The sequence below is a fragment of the Narcine bancroftii genome, chromosome 5, assembly GCF_036971445.1.
Source record: "Narcine bancroftii isolate sNarBan1 chromosome 5, sNarBan1.hap1, whole genome shotgun sequence".
Classification (NCBI taxonomy): domain Eukaryota; kingdom Metazoa; phylum Chordata; class Chondrichthyes; order Torpediniformes; family Narcinidae; genus Narcine; species Narcine bancroftii.
The window spans coordinates 218,717,103-218,734,272 of NC_091473.1; the positions used below are offsets into that span (position 1 = coordinate 218,717,103).

The 17,170-nt window shown below is 44.5% G+C and overlaps 2 protein-coding genes across 7 annotated transcripts in view; one reads left to right on the forward strand and one right to left on the reverse strand.

Moving 5' to 3' along the window:
* The window catches only part of LOC138764865 (DENN domain-containing protein 2D-like), a 137,978-nt gene that overhangs the window by 90,988 nt on the left and 29,820 nt on the right, over nt 1-17,170 (forward strand). The window contains exon 17 of the transcript XR_011358334.1: nt 12,242-12,375. The gene's annotated coding sequence lies outside the window, so the exon portion shown is untranslated. The remainder of the gene's footprint in view (nt 1-12,241; nt 12,376-17,170) is intronic.
* dram2b (DNA-damage regulated autophagy modulator 2b) overlaps nt 1-17,170 on the reverse strand; it is a 70,477-nt gene that overhangs the window by 10,235 nt on the left and 43,072 nt on the right. For all 6 annotated transcript variants that reach the window (XM_069941265.1, XM_069941261.1, XM_069941260.1 and 3 more), the window contains 2 exons: nt 11,643-11,710; nt 857-999 (listed from right to left, as the gene is read on the reverse strand). In XM_069941265.1, coding sequence (XP_069797366.1) covers nt 857-999; nt 11,643-11,710 — 211 coding nt within the window. The remainder of the gene's footprint in view (nt 1-856; nt 1,000-11,642; nt 11,711-17,170) is intronic.

Consider the following 17,170-nt stretch of genomic DNA (forward strand, 5'->3'; position numbering starts at 1 on the left):
GCTGAAAGGCCTACACTGTGGTGTAGATTTCTGTGTTCTCTGTATTCCAAGATCTGGGTAACATCTTTACTGGGATTTATTTTCCATTTAAAGAATAGAGGATCTGCCAGCTTTTGTTGTTCTTCTGTAACTGGCCTCAAGAAAGTGCTAAACCATTACTTTGAACTGCTACAGTCTTTGTAGTGAAGCAGAGGTGAGAGTGTTGGGTTTAGACACAGCAAGGATGAAGGCACAGCAAAATACCTGTCTAACTTGCTGAGTGCCTCCAGCATTTGTGTGTTGCTCCAACATGTGTTCATTCCAGGGTTGTGTGCTGTTGAGGGGAGTCTGGTACTCTCTGTCCATCTAGGTGATAGCAGTCCACGGATAAGGAAGGTGCTATGTAACTAACCTCTGAAGCTACTCAGTAATGAAGGGAATGACTTCTTTGTGTGGTGTGTGAGGTGTTAATAAACCATGTTTTGAAGGACAGCTGGATTCACATCCCTCTCATCATTCTGCAATGCATTGCTAGGGGTAATAGTGGAGGCTGGAATAATATGGACATTTAAAACTCTTAGACAGGTACATAAATTCCAAAAAAATAGAGGCTTATGGGTGTGAGGTAGGGAAGGTTTAGACAGTTGAGTGGGTTTATAAAGGTTGGAACAACATCAAGGGCTGAACAGCCTGTACTCTACTGTAATATTCTATTGTTCTATAGTACAGACTTGTTGTTCCTCCTGCAGTTCCTCAGTTACTTGATTATAATGTGTTTTGCATGGATACCAAGTGTTGATGTCTAAATAAACCCATTGCCCCAATCCAGCCCCTCTGTAGCATCACTGCACTGAGATAGCCCTGATTCGTTCTTTACCTGGAAGTTTGCCACGATGCAGAGTCCCAGGCAGCTGACCAGACCCAGGCCAAAGCCAACCTGATTCAGTCTGTAAACGACGCTGGCCTCCTCTCGAATTAAGGCGTCTACCTGTTTGTATCGCACATACATTGTTCCAACACCTGTGGGGCAAAAGAGCAGGTCACCACATGGATGGGACAACAACCTTCCAATCCAAGACCCAATGGAACATAGTGGAGAAATGTAAAACCTGGGATCTGGTGGGACTCTGATCAGGGGCAGGCAGTGTCCACTGGAAGAAGTGGACAGTCGACATTTCAGGTTGGGACCCTTTTATGGAGACTAAAGTAGGAAAAGAGAATCACAGTGTCTGCAGACTTTTGTGAGCGAGACCGGCTGAGTTCTTCCACCATTTTTGTGTCCCTTTTTTACAATCACAGCGTCTGCAGACTTTTGTGAGCGAGACCGGCTGAGTTCCTCCACCATTTCTGTGTGCCTTTACTACAATCACAGTGTCTGCAGACTTTCATGTTTCACTAGGAAAAGAGGATATGAAGTCTCCCTTCAGTCCTCCTCTGTTCCAAAGAGAACAACAGTGGCCCATCCCATTGTTCTCCAGAGTTAAATTTGACAAGAGAGGTCAAACGCAAAAGGTTTGAAAGGAATCAGTGTTGGAAGGATTTGAGCCAAAATCTTTTTATCCAGAACGTGTGCTGATCAGGAACTCACCTGATTCAAACGTACAAAGTTTGAAAGATTTTGACAGGATGGGTGATGAGATATTTTCACTATTGGGACAGAGTTATACAACACAGACTCTGACCCTTCGGCTCAACCCAACCATGCTGACCAAGGTGCCTACCCATTTTCCTGCATTGGGCCCATGACTGGAATTGTTGGGCAATCTTCTGGTCTTGGGTGGTATACTCCTGCTCTTATAACAATTCGCAGGAACTCGGAAGGTCAGGCAGCATCCAGTCAATGTTTCAGGCATAAGCCTTTCATCAGGGATGCCAAACATTAGGCAAATATCCAAACAGGAAAGTGGGTGGGTGGGGGGGGGAGGGGGTGGGGAAGCACAGGGTTACAGGTGATTGGTGAATGCCTATGGGAGAGGGATTTAAAGAAAGGAGCCGTGATAAGGGAAGGGGACCAGGGACTGGGAAAGCTGTTCTCTGATAGGAAGAAGGAAGGGAAGGGGGTCAGAAGGATGAGGGAAAGTGAGAAGGAAGAACAATAAAGAGAAAGGATGGAGGGGCTTACTGGGAATCAGAGATGTCGAGCTTGGTGCCATCTGATTGGAGAATGCCAAGACAGTATTGTTCCTCCAATTTATGGGGAGACTTCTTGTTATATACCTACTCCCACTCTTATCTTCTTTGGCAAAGGCAGAAACCCTCACATATTGAAAGGGTATCTGGATGTACTCTGGAGCTTCAGACCAAGGTATAACATAGAACATAGAAATCTACAGTACAGAGCATTCAGCTCACAGTGTTGACCTAATAATTTGCTCTTACAACTGCTAAGGATTTCCCCAGTGCACAACCCTTCATTTTTCTCATTTCATTTACCCACCTAATCGGCTCTTAAAAGTTCCTATGGTACCTGCCTCCACCACAGTTTGTGGGACAAGTATGGGCAGCTCTTCTCATGGCCTCCCTCTGTATTGTAAATTTTTCGTTACTGTGGCCATATCCTTACACATCTGCTCTGCAACCTGTCAAGGCAATCACATCTTTCCTGTCATGTACAAACTATGACTGTACTCAGTGCACAAGCTGTAGCCCAATGAGTCATACACAGCCTTCACATATCTCTCATGGCCAAAATAGGAAAGTGTAGTGGCACTTTACATAGACTACAACTCTCAGAAGTCTAGCAAACCTGCATGGGATGTCATAACACCAGATGTGGCGCACGTGGTTTAAAATATGCACATGACTTCAGTAAACTAGTTCTGATTTGCCTGTAACTGTGTGTGTCATTTGTTTGGCATTCATCAGCCACCACTGCGTTTTCAGTGGCTACAATTGGTGACCCCAACGGGTCCAATACGAGCTTTTGGACCATAAGGATACTGCAGCTGTTGCTGTTAGGATTCTGCCCTTTTGGACAGCTGAACCAGAGCTGTGGTTTCAACAGGCTGAGGCACAATTTCACCTCAGGAAGATCGAGGTGGACATGACTCGCTATTATCACCTTGTCAGTGCCTGGGACCAAGCCACTATCAAGCGAGTCAGGGACATCCTGCACGACCTACCAGAGCCTGGAGAGCGCAAGTATGACAGTATAAAAGCGCTCCTGCTGTGAATTTAAGACATGTCCTGCAGAGAAAGGGCCCCATGTTATACATGGAAGAGTTGGGAGACCGCACCCCATCTGAACTAATGGACGACATGCTGTGCCTGGCATCTGGTCAATGGCCAGATAGGTTATTCGAACATCTCTTCCTAGAGAGGATGCCAGAAGACTTTAGACTCTTATTATCGCAGAGTTCTTTCAAAGGCTGCAGAGGCAGATGTCCTGTAGATGGCATAAAAAACACACTAAAAGGTCCTCGGACAATGTCACTGCACCTGCACCTCCATTGTTGACACTACTTCCCAAGCCAATGCTCTCAACACACCAGCTCCTTTAACAGGGCAGCGTCTCAAGTCAGGCAAACAGCTTGTCGACACTTCCACCTCGTGTTTTTACCACTGTCATTAGGGAGTCAATGCATGTAGGTGCCTGCCACCCTGTGCGTTCTTGGGAAATGGCCTGGCCGACCATCGTTAATGGCTGCAACGGTTAGCTGAAAATCTACGAGTCTTCTATATGTTTGTGGATCAGCTACCCCAACATGAATTTTTTGTGGAAATAGGATCGGAGGTTAGTATGTTTCCACCAACCACCTACCCCTAACATCCAACTCACAGCAGTTAATAGATCCAATTTATCCACATATGGCACCAAAATATGAATGTTCAGTTCGAGGGGAACATTTACACATGGCCTTTTATTATAGCAGCAATGTCACAACTGCTACTCGGGGCCGATTTCCTTCAGGCTCATTCATTCATGGTGGATTTAAAAGGGTGTCAGCTGGTGGATAGTACCACCTTTCAAACTATTCATCTGGCAGAATCGCATGTTCCTTCAAGCCCTGCTTAAGACTGTTGATAAGTTCTCCAGACTTGTAGAAAAGTTTCCCAAAATTACAACTTTTTCGACTCCCACCGCGAAACATGGAGTAACTCGCCATATTTCTACCAAGGGTCTCTTGCCTCCGGAGAAATTGCAATTAGCTAAACAAGAATTCCACTAAATGGATGAGCTGGGGATAATTTGCAGGTCTGACAGCCCATGGGCATCTCCATTACATTTAGTCCAAAAACGCACCAGAGGGTGGAGACCTTGTGGAGATTATAGACACCTCAACCACACCACTATACCAAATCTCTACCCCATTCCACATATTCAAGATTTTTCAATGAATCTGCATGGGGCGAATTCTTTTCAAAAGTGGAAGGTGCACGGATATCACCAGGTTCCAGTGGAATCAGACGACACCCTGAAAATGGCAATAATTACCCCTTTCGGATTGTTCAAATTTTTATGTATGTCTTTTGGGTTAAAAAATGCAGCTCAGACCTTGCAGTGAGTTTTGGACGCAGTAGGGCGTGGCATGGCCAACATCTTCATTTATCTAGACGACATATTAGTTTCCAGCAAAACTGAAGATGAGCACATGGAACACTCCTTAGATGTCTGTGAGAATTTGGATTGACCATCGATCCAGAATGTGCTTATGGACAACAGTCCATAGAATTCCTGGGCATACAATTACTGACAAGGGCGTGGATCTGCTGCCTTCCAAGATCGAAGCCATTACTGAATATTCCAGACCAACCACTGTCAAAGGTTTGCAAGAGTTCTTGGGCGTGGTTAATTTTTATCGTCAATTCCTTCCAGCAGCAGTCCACGTTATGAAGCCTCTGTTCAATCTGCTGTCTGGTCAGGCCAAATCTATTTAGTGGGCAGATGAAAGTCAAAATGCTTTCATAAAGACAAAGGAACTATTAGCTCAAGCAACCGTGTTCAGTTATCCAGTCCTAAAAGCAGCCACTGCCCTTTCAACAGACGCGTGTGATGTGGGCATAGGGGGCGCTCTGCAGCAGTATGTTGATGGACAATGGAAGCCATTGGCATTCTTTAGCTGCCACCTCTGTGAGGCTGAGAAAAAAACAGCACCTTTGATAAAGAGCTCCTGGCCATATATTTGTCCATCCATCACTTCCATTACTTTTTGGAAAGCAGACACTTCACCATGTTCACGGACCTTCACGTTTTTGAAGGTGTCAGAGCCCTGGTCAGCTCGACAACAGCAGCAGTTGTCCTTCATTTCGGAATTCTCGACCAGAATAACGAACATTTCTGGAAAGACAATGTAGTCCAAACTGGGCAGACAAATTACCATGGGTGTTGCTCAGCATTAGGACGACTCCAAAAGAGGATCTTCATACTTTGTCTGCGGAGCTTATATACGGCACTTTGGTGGTCCCAGGGGAATTCATTCCACACGGATCCAGTAATAATGAAAATCCCAAAGAACTGCTGAGCAGACTAAGGATACCCACAGGCAAATTATCCCCTGTACCACCATCATCACATGGCAAACATGCTTCTTTTGTACCACGTGTTCGTATGCAGAGGAACACATAGACGGCCCTTGCAGGTGTCATGCAAGGGACCATAACAGGGTGATAAGATGAACAAGGCCATTAGACATTGCCGAGCAACCTCTGTCATTTACAATTGGCAGGCTCAAATCTGCCCATGTTGGCAAAACTGCCCCTATTCAACAGCCAGCAGTCCAACGCAGGGGTCAACCTCCTAAAAAACTAACGTGATAGTGAATCAGCATTGGGGGTGGAGGGAGGGTGGACCGTGTAGCGGTGCTATATTTAGACTACTACTCCCAGAAGTCTAGTGAACCGGCTCGGACATCATGACGTAGCTTGCGTGGTTCAGTGTTTTAAAAGAATACGTGCACGACTCGAGTAAATGAGTTCTGATTTACCTGCAACTGTGTGTGTCATTATTTCATGCTCATCAGCCACCACTGCATTTTCAGTGGCTTCTAGAGTCCCGAATCTGCATTCCTAACCGTGCCATTCACCTGATCTTCTAGAATCTATGATGTACACCAAAGTACTCTGCTCAATACACTACCTTACTGCTTTTAGCAATGCACGAGTTTCCTCTCCTCTGGTCTATTTAACACTTTTCTGCCTGACCACACTATCCATATCTTCCCATGGTCTAACCTCACTGTTAAACACTCAACCAATTTTTTTTTTGTTATGTTTACTTCTTTATCGTGACCTCACTTTTCAGTCTTATCACAAGATACACGGAATTGAGGGTTGGGCCCAGAGAGACCAAACTGGAAACTGTCTTCCAGTCCCAAAAACATCTGTCAACTCATCTGTTTCCTGTTGCTGAGCATTGGGTCCCATGGGCTTTTGCTTTCTTCAACAGGCCACATGGGACTTTACCAAAGTCCATGACTACATCCCCATGTACTGCCCTCATCGATCCTCACTGCTGCCTTACAAACAATCCATATAACCATATAACCATATAACCACTTACAGCACAGAACAGGCCAGTTCGGCCCTACTCGTCCATGCCGTAACAAATCCCCACCCTCCTAGTCCCACTGACCAGCACCCGGTCCATACCCCTCAAGTCCTCTCCTATCCATGTAACTATCCATCTTTCCTTAAATGTAACCAATGATCCCGCCTCAACCACGTCTACCGGAAGCTCATTCCACATCCCTACCACCCTTCGCGTAAAGAAATTTCCCCTCATGTTCCCCTTATAATTTTCCCCCTTCAATCTTAAACCATGCCCTCTAGTTTGAATCTCCCCCACTCTTAATTGAAAAAGCCTATCCACATTTACTCTGTCTGTCCCTTTTAAAATCTTAAACACCTCGATCAAGTCCCCTCTCAATCTTCTACGCTCCAAAGAAAAAAGCCCCAGTCTGCACAACCTTTCCCTGTAACTCAAACCTTGAAATCCTGTCAACATTCTCGTGAACCTTCTCTGCACTCTCTCTATTTTGTTTATATCTTTCCTATAATTTGGTGACCAAAACTGTTCACAGTACTCCAAATTTGGCCTCACCAATGCCTTGTACAATTTCATCATAACCTCCCTACTCTTGAATTCAATACTCCGATTTATGAAGGCCAACATTCCAAATGCTTTCTTCACCACACCATCAACCTGAGTATCAGCCTTGAGGGTACTATTTACCATCACTCCTAAATCCCTTTGTTGCTCTGCACATCTCAATAGCCTAACATTTAATGCATATGACCTATTTAGATTTGCCTTTCCAAAATGTAACACCTCACACTTATTAAATTGCTGTATTAAATTCCATCAGCCATTTCTCAGCCCACACCTCCAGCCTTCCTAAATCACCTTTTAATCTACAGTAATCTTTCTCACTGTCCACAACTCCACCAATCTTTGTGTCATCTGCAAACTTGCTTATCCAATTCTCCACCCCTACTTCCAGATCGTTAATATATATAACAAGCAATAGTGAACCGAGGACTGATCCCTGAGGAACTCCACTAGTTATCAGCCTCCAATTAGACAAACAATTTTCTACCACTACTCTCTGACACCTCCCATCCAACCATTGCTGAATCCATTTCACTACCTCCTCATTTATACCTAATGCCTCCACCTTTTTTCCTAACCTCCTGTGGGGAACTTTGTCAAAAGCTTTACTAAAGTCTAAATAGACAACATCCACAGCTTTCCCTTCATCAACCTTTTTTGTAACCACCTCAAAAAACTCAATCAGGTTTGTCAAGCATGATCTACCCCTGACAAAACCATGCTGATTACTCACTATCAATCCCTGTACCTCCAAATATTTGTAAATATTATACAAATATCCCTCAGAACACTTTCCATCCACTTACCCACCACAGACGTCAGACTCACGGGCCTATAATTCCCAGGTTTACATTTGGACCCTTTCTTAAACAGCGGAACCACATACGCCACCCTCCAATCCTTTGGCACTAGCCCCGTGACCAGTGACATCCTAAATATCTCTGTTAATGGCCCCAGTATCTGTCCACAAGCCTCCCTGAGTGTCCTTGAGAATATTTTGTCCGGTCCCGGAGATTTATCCACCTTTATCTTTTTCAACACAGCCATCACTACCTCCCCGGTTATCCTTATATGCTTCATGACCTCCCCACTATTTTTCTTTACTTCAACTGGTTCAATATTTTTTTCCCTAGTGAATACTCAGGCAAAGAAATCATTCAAAATTTCCCCCATTTCCTCTGACTTCTCACTCAGCCTACCCTCTCTATCTACAAGGGGTCCAATTTTATCCCTCACTAATCTTTACTTTTAATGTACTTATAGAAACCCTTTGGATTTATTTTTACTCTGTCTGCCAAAGCCTCTTCGTGCCTTTTTTTGGCCTTTCTAATTTCTTAAGATTCCTTCTATAATCCTTGTAGTCCTCCTTCAAATTGTCAGCTCCCTGTTCTTTATACCTCTTGTACACCTCCCTTTTTCTCCTAACCAAATTTCCAATATTCCTCAAAAACCAAGCCTCCCTATGACTTCCAGCCTTTCCTTTGATCCTCACTGGGACATAACTACTCTGTACCCTCAAAATTTATTTTTTGAATATCCTCCATTTTTCATTTACACCCTCACCTGAAAATATCCTGTCCCACTCAATACTCCCCAAATCCCTTCTTATTCCTTCGAAATTTGCTCTTCTCCAATCCAGAACCTCAACTTTAGGCCCTTCCTTGCTCTTCCCTAAAACTACCTTAAAACTAACAGAATTATGATCACTAGACCCAATTGGATCTCCAACATTAATGTCTGATACCTGACCTAGCTCGTTCTCTAACAGGAGATCCAGTATTACACTGTCCTGAGTCGGTTCTTCTACTAATTGATTCAGAAAACAATCTTGAACACATTTAACGAACTCTAGCCCATCCAGCCCTCTAACTGTATGGGTATCCCAATCAATGTGAGGGAAGTTAAAATCTCCCATGATCACTACCTTATGATCCAGTCAAGATCTCTGGGTGAAACCTTCCATGAAACAAATGTACATTGATTATTCCCTTTAATCTCTGCTTTAATTAATTCTGTTCCTTAGAACTGATTCCAACAATGAGCTCTTTTCTGTAAATTTTACTGAATAATTCCCAGAAAAGTGCTTTGCCACTGATATTCCTTCCAATGCCACTTACAGCACAAAAGGAGGACATTCACTCCATCATACCTGTGCCTGCCCCCAACCTTTTCTCCATAGCCTTGCAATTTTGTTTTTAAAATCACCACCATCTACATATCTCATTCCCTCTTGACAGCCGCAGTACACTCCACATCTGTAGAAAGTATACCTCAGATTCCAACCACACACTAGGTTTTAAAAAAATTTTCCTCACACCTTATCTTCATTTTCTTCCCCTGTAACCTATAATCCTCGTCCCTTCCACGGAAAGGAACAGAGCCCCAACGTCCACTCTAGCTCGGACCCTTCAATTGATCTACTGCTGTTCAATCACCTCCTCAACCTTCTCCAAACTATCTTCGTTAACCATAGTCCCTCATCCTAGGAATCAATTTTGTAAATGTTTTGTAAATCTTTCTGGACCCCCTCTAAATCCTCCCATCAGTATAGCTCTAAACACTTTGGAAAACAGAAATGAACTCAATAACAGAGTTGAGGCCAGACTTTGCTGCTGCTATGCTCTATACCTCCACTAATCGAGTGCAGATTTATGCCTCATCAGACGCATTCTCAATCTCTCCTGCCACTATCTGTGCACACACATCCCTTGCTCCTTTTTAGAACTCCATATTGCCTCTCCCCTTCATCAGCTCATGTTTCCCGTCTGTATTTTAATTTAGAGGTACAGCACAGTTAGGCCCTTCCAGCCTATGAGCCTGTGCCACCCATGTGACCAATTAACTGACATTTTTTAAACGTTTTTTAAACATGGGAGGAAACAGGACTACCAGGAGGAAATGCAAGAAAGTCTCAGGGAGGTGGTACAAAATCCTCGCAGACAGTGCTGGATTCAAACCCAGGTCGCTGGCACTGTAACAGTGTTTCACCAACCATGCCGTTCTGGAATTAAACACTATGCTTTACTGCCACTTGATGTCCCCAACCTTGTTACTGTGGGGCTCTTTCAATTTATACCTGGACTGATTACTCTCCTGTCCATTTAAGCGTGAGAGTGACCTGTTGTATGATCCTGCAGTGTGCAAAAATTGGGTTCAATACAAAAACTGCAAAGTTCAGGATTGAACGAAGGGGAGCAGCTGGCAGAGCTGCTACCCCAGGGCGGTGACAAGCAGATAAGCCTGCTGACCTTGGACGGTGAGGGGTTGACACATTCTCCCATGGCCATGCAGGTTTTCTCCAGGTATTCCAGTTTCCTCCTACATCACAAGGTGACAAGATCATGAGCTATAGGAGCAGAAATAGGCTCATCGGCCCATCGAGTCTGCTCCACCATTTTATCATGAGCTGAATCATGAGCCCCACTCCCTGGACTTCTCCCCGTAACCCTTGATGCCTTGACTAATCAAATACCTGTCAAGCTCTGCCTTAAATACACTCAACAACTTCTCTTCCACCACCGCCTGTGGCATACAGTTCTGCAGACTCACGACCTTCTGCCTGAAGAAATTTTTTCCGCTTCTCTGTTTTAAATTGACACCCTTTTATTGTGATAAAACACACAAATGCTGGAGAAACTCAGCAGGTCAAACAGTGCCTTTATGTAGCAACGGTAAAGATACATTACCAATGTTTCGGGCCTGTAGGAAAAGTTTTCTTCAGCAGAAGAGGCGGAGGGACAACTTAATAGAGGTTCGTAAAATCATGAGAGCATTGATAGGATGGACAGTCACAATCTTTGCCCCAGGGTAAAGACATCACACAGTATACAACATGTATTTAAGGTGAGAGGGCATATGTTCAGGGCAAGCATTTTTTTTAACATTGAGAGTGGTGGGTGTCTGGAATGAGCATCCAGGAATAGCGGTGGAAGCACATGCAATTTAAGGGGCTTCTAGATAGACAAATATGAAGGGGATGGAGGGTTATGGAGTTTTAGTTTGACAGATATCAAATTTGTCACAGACATGTGGACTGAAGGGCCTGTCCCTGTGCTGTACTGTTCCACAATCCGCGGGGTCAGCCTACTCAGTGGCGGGGGTGGAAGTACGGCACATGGAACAAGCTGTCAGAGGAAATGGTGGAGTCAAGGTCAATTCTGATAGCAAAGACATTTGAACAAGCACATGGACAGGAAAGTTTGAGGGGTGGGCAACCTTTTAATTTTTAATTTAGATATACAGCACAGTAACAGGCCATTTCAGCCCACGGGTCTGTGCCATCCAATTAACCTACATCACCAGTATGTACTTGTGGGCCAGAATGGCCTATTATGGTGCTGTATGTCTAAATTAAAAATTAAAAGGTTGCCCAGCCCTGGGACTAGCTCAGGTAGACAACTTCCATAAATTGAGCCAAAGGGCTTGTTTCTGCCCTGAACAGCAGCGGTGCAAGAGTTTAATCTCCTTTCAACCCCTTTCCCCATCTCTAACTCACCAACCAATTGTACAGAATTGAAGATCAGATAAAGCCCTTAAAGATCAGCTAGAGCCCCTTGCCCAGGAGCAGACATGTCTTAAAGCAGGTGCATCATATTGCAAACAAAATTGGCCTTACCCAGAAATGCCGAAATACTCAGCATAATCCCAAATAAGCAACGTTCTGGTGGAGTCGTCCCAATATCACTATGAGGGAGAAACAAACCACAGTCATCATTCAAGGATGGGAAAACACATCATATGGGAAGAAAACAGGAGCAGCAGACTATTCAGCCCCTTGAGCCTATCCCACTATTGATGGCTGATCTTTTCCTGCTTCGTCCTTTTCTGTGCCAGTTCCTCATCAACCTCAACTGCTCAATCTTTCAAATATTTATCTATCTCTACCTTCAATATATCTAACTGTATGATCTCCCCTCCACCACCCCCCCCCCCCACCCCCCTCCCATCACCACCACTGGGGACAGAGAATTCTAGAGATTCGGAACATAGGTAATAGAGGGAGGAGCAGGTCACGAAGCTCTTTAAGCCATTTGATCAGATCACACCTCACATCATCCTTGGGCTCAGCTTTTGCCTGGAACTCTCAGTCCAAAAATCCTTCCTGTGTGTGAAGGATTCCAAACGCTTGGGTGGGTGGGGGGGGGGGGGGGTAATTCCTCATCAGAGTCTGAAAAGTGTTATGATTTAATCGGAGTCTTTGGCCCATCATTTTAGGTTTCCCCAATAGGAGGATCATTTACCCAGTTGTGCTGCCTAGAGGCCTTGGGCCTGGATCTGTTGAATGGAGTCCACAAGCTACACTTACTGATGTCAACATAGTTTACTCACTATGGCCACATCCCAGCAAGGTAAGCTTTCTGGTTGACACCCCGCCTTGCACCCACCAGGAACTCCTGTGATGTTACTGGGCCAGCACGGAAAACAGCCATTCAGCCCATCCAAGAATAGAGACCAGAGCACCCGGAGGAAAATACAAGTAACTGGCAGGGCATGCAAATTCCACGCAGGCAACATCCCGGGGCCAGGATCGAAACTGAGTCTCTGGAGCCATGAGGCAGCTTCTCTGCCAGCTGCACTCCAGCCCACCCACACAAAATCTCTCTGAACAGTGAAGGCGCCTGGCAAGGGAATTGGGGGCAGGGGAGAGGGGAATTTGATGAGCCTGTAAATAGAAAGTTCATGGAAATAAGTGGGGAAATTATAGTGTTGCTTTGGGAGCTGACATAGACTTGATGGGCCTCCCTCAACATTATATGGACATGTCCTTTCTTTGGTGATGAAACGTAACCCATACACAGAAAGATAGATTGGGGAAGACAGTACGTGGCATGCTTAGCTTCATAGGTTGGGGTACAGAAAGTATACAGGTGCGCTGGAGCATTTTCCAGATTTTTGATGAAGAACTCAGGCCTGAAACATTGGCTACCCTTTACTTCCTGTGCACAGTGGAGATTCACCAGGACATTGACTGGATTGGTGAAAGATTGGATAGACTGGGCTTGTTTTCCTTGAAGTAAATGAGGCCACAGTGACCTGCTAAGGGTACATACAAATATGAGAGTCACAGGTAGGGGTGAGAATCAAGTTCTTTTTCATCATAGTAGGGGCATCAAAAACAAGAGTTGGTTTGAGGTGAGAGGAAGGATTTTTTTTGAAAAGGAAGGATGAGGAGTTTCATTTTACAGAATGTGGTTGATATCTGGAATGTGGAGGAGTCAGAGACAATCACTGCTTTTGAGGCAGGGAAGGCACAGAAGGATACAGACTTAATGCAAGCAAATAGGATGAGCATCGAAAGATCAGTATGGATGTGGCAGGCAGAAGGGCTTGTTTCAGTGCTGTATGACTCTCTGCCAATACTGCAATGAAGGTCCTGTACAACTGTCTCATGCCATGCAGCAGGCATATACCACATTATCCCAGGTACCGTGCCGGCCTCAGCGGAAACTCAGAAGGATGACAGTGCAGAGGGAGGTCATTCAACCTATCATACCTGTGATGGTTCTTGACCCAGTGACCAACTCAGGTTCTGCATCATCCTGGGTGTGAAGAATGAGAGTTCGGGGGTTGCAGCGAGCCGAGAAGCAGAAGTGAAGGGCGAGCTTCAAGTTGCTCTGGTTGTTCCCTGGCCTCCAGCACCAACAGATGGTGATGTTTCAGATCCTGTGTGGCCCAGGTGCTTGCTGCATCACTAGGTAGCAGCATGTGTCCAGTTAGAGTGCACACATAAATAGACGAAGTGAACTGGCCACTGTAAATTGCCCCAAATGTGTTGATAAGTTGTAAAATCTGGAGAGGGAGAGCTGATGGGAATCTGGGTGGAATAAATGGGACTAATTTAAATAGGTGCATTATGGTTGACACATATTCTGTGGGATGAAGGGCCTGTTTCTGTGCTGCATGGTCCCTTCCCAGATGGGTAAATGGAAAGATATTTCAACTTATGGGAATAGAGAGAGAAGGTATATGAGTGGGTACTGCAGATAACAAAGAGACAGAGAGAGCAATATCATCAGTGGATGGAAGCAGGTGGGAAAAAATTGTTTGGTTGTTGTTCAGTCAGATAAAGGAACAGGAACAATTCATGTCTTTGGTTACATTGGTCATCCTGCTTGTAAAGGAATGAATAAACTTTTTGTCATTCTAATGCTTTCATCCAGCTATACTTCAAAGAAGCATTGCCACATCAATGTAATGCAAATGTTTCCAAATACTCCAAGCCTCCTGTGAATTGGAATATCCTCATCTGAAATAACTTGGGAACATAATACTTGTTCTAACAGGCAGTATGACTAAATCCCTCACAACATGCAGACCAAAATCAGCAAGTGATTAAAAAAATTAGAAATCCTCTCTATCTCCCTTGACAATTTTCATTTTGTGGGGTTTAGATCATAAAAATCCAAGGATATATATCCAAGTAAATGCAACTGGAAAGTTTTATGTACCTGGGAAGCTGCAGCAAGCAAGACTTTCATTGCATCTGAACATAGTACTTGTGTTTTTGACTAAACTTTGTTTACTCGAGATGGCCCATCTTTAACACAACAGAGGTTAAGAGTCTCTACAACTGATCTTAAGCCTCTGCCAATGGGAAAGATGACCAGGGTTTCTCATCTGACAGCAACGTAAATTGACCAACAGGCACATGAATGTGAAAGGCAGACTGGCTTCTCTGTCACTTAGCTCTCCCTCTATCCTCCACAATTATAGACTGGACACACACATCCAGGGAAGTCTCACATGCAATGGGCTGGGGAATGGCTACTGCCCACAGCTCAGCCAGGCACACACAGAGAGGGTATTTGGCAGAGTGTGATCAGGTGCAAGGGTACCAACAGTACATTTGAGAATGTGGTCGAGTGTGCCCATGGAAATTGGCCAGGAATGGCCAACAAAGCGTGGCCAGGGATGGTGTCAAGTGTGCCCCAGGGAGCACACTTGACCTGACCAGGAACGTGGACCACTGTTAGAGAGAGGGGGAAGGAGTGAAGAGAAGGATGAAACAAGTGAAGTGGGGGCGGGCGGTTCTGTGGAAGAGGAGAAGGGCCAAGAGTTGGTGGAAAAATCTCTGACGGGGGAAACTTTCTGCCCCTCTCTCCACACACACACACACACACACACACACACACACACACACACACACACACACACACACACACACACACACACACACACACACACACACACACACAGAGTCAGAGAGGGGGGATGGGGGAGAGTGACAACATTTCAGAAGATTGGCAGATGGTAAGATGAAGGTGCAGCATGGAATGTGTTAATTTTGTTATTAATGTGCTCTCAGTATTTTTTGAAAAAGTGGCTTTTGCTGAATGAATAATGGCATGAGATCTGGGAAAAGAACTAATCTCTCCAGAGGAAGAAAACAATCAGCAGTGCTGAGCAAATGTCATTGATTTTGAAAGTGTGATGGATCAGGAATGTGCTGCTGGGGTGGTGGAGAAGGCAGATTTTATCAACATTGGAAAGAATTGAGGGAGTGGATTAGTCATTGATGTGACCTAGGACTGACTCAGTGGCCCAAATGGCTTCCTTCCAAGCTCTCATGGAAATTTGGAATTTTTTTCTGAAAAAGCAGTGGGGACAATAAATGCTTTCAAGACTGAGGTAAACAGATTGTGGCTGTTCGAGAAACAAGGAATTGAGTCACAAATGATCCGTGATCCACTGAAATGAATGAATGGTCACTTCTCTTCTTTACTAATTCTGTGGCAACATTCCAAACACTGTGGCAAAAATTATGGGTGCATTAGTGACAATTTCCCAAAGTTTGCTGGATACTGAATTTTCCACAAGATTGGAAGGCAGCAATTGTTCTCCACCCTCCCTCCCTCCATCATCGGCATGAATGTGTGCTTAGAGAATTATAATACATGATTGGAAAAGTCAGCATGGTTTAATTAAAGGAAAAATTTGTTTGACCAATGTGACAAGTAAGATAGGCAAGGGGAAAACCAGCAGATGTATCTGTATTTTCAAAAGGCTCAGAGTGGACAATTCAGCCAAAAATGTGACATCCGAGCTTCCAGTGGCCTGTTAAGTTAATCCTCCCTCCTCCTACCACTTTGAGCTCTCTGTCTTTGGCCTCTTCCACAGTTCCGATCGCAAGAAGTGACACCTTGCTTTCAGGACTCAGTGAATGAATTCAGCTTTCCCAGTGGTGGGTCCATCAACCTAAAACATTACCACGTCTTTCTCACCGGATGCTACCTGACCTGCTGAGTGTTTGCGGTATTGGCAGCATTTCTGTTTTTGGTGTAGAAATATCAGTTTCAGATAGTCAGCCACTCCAGCCTTGTATCATTCATTTCCAACATTCTGCATCCTTCCCTTGTCCTCTGGTCATTTCAGATCTCATTAATTTCAAGTTCAAAATGTTGGTTATACATCTTCCCCTGCTATGCTGAGTTCCTCCAGCATTGTGAGTGTTGCTCCACTTTTACAATATATGCAGTCTCTCTTGTTTGCCAAAACATCCTTTCAACTCATTTGTTGCCCTTCTTTCTATTGTTTCCAAATGTCTGGGGACATATGGAAATATCCACTGAACAACCGTCATAAGAAAACTTCATGCATCTGTGAAACATCAGAACTAAAATTATACAGTAGGGAAACAGGCCATTTCAGGTCCATGCTGACCATCAATCCTATTTTATTCTCCCTATATTATTAACTCCCCTCCAAATTCACCCACAGCAAGGGGAACCTACAGCGGTCAGTTGAGCTACCAATCTCCAATGTTTTCTTCCCATGGGTAGTGAGACTGCTGAACAACGAAAGGAACTGCTGGCACTAACCATCTGAGACTCATATTTATGAAACAATATTTATTTCTTGTTTGTATACTTGAATACTTGTCCTGCAGATGTATTGTTTGTCTATATGTGTGTTATGTCTGGTTGTGTGTCAGCATGTTTTGCACTGAGGACTGAAGAACGCTGTTTCATCAGGTTGTATAGCCAGATGCAATCAGATAATAAACTTGACTTGACAGAGGAATGTGGGAGGAAACCAGAATACCCAAGAGAAATTCATGGGTTCACAAGAAGGTGCCAACATGCAACGGACACCACTGGAAGTCAGGACTGACCCCAGGTCTCTGGCAGGTTAACCTTCTGTACC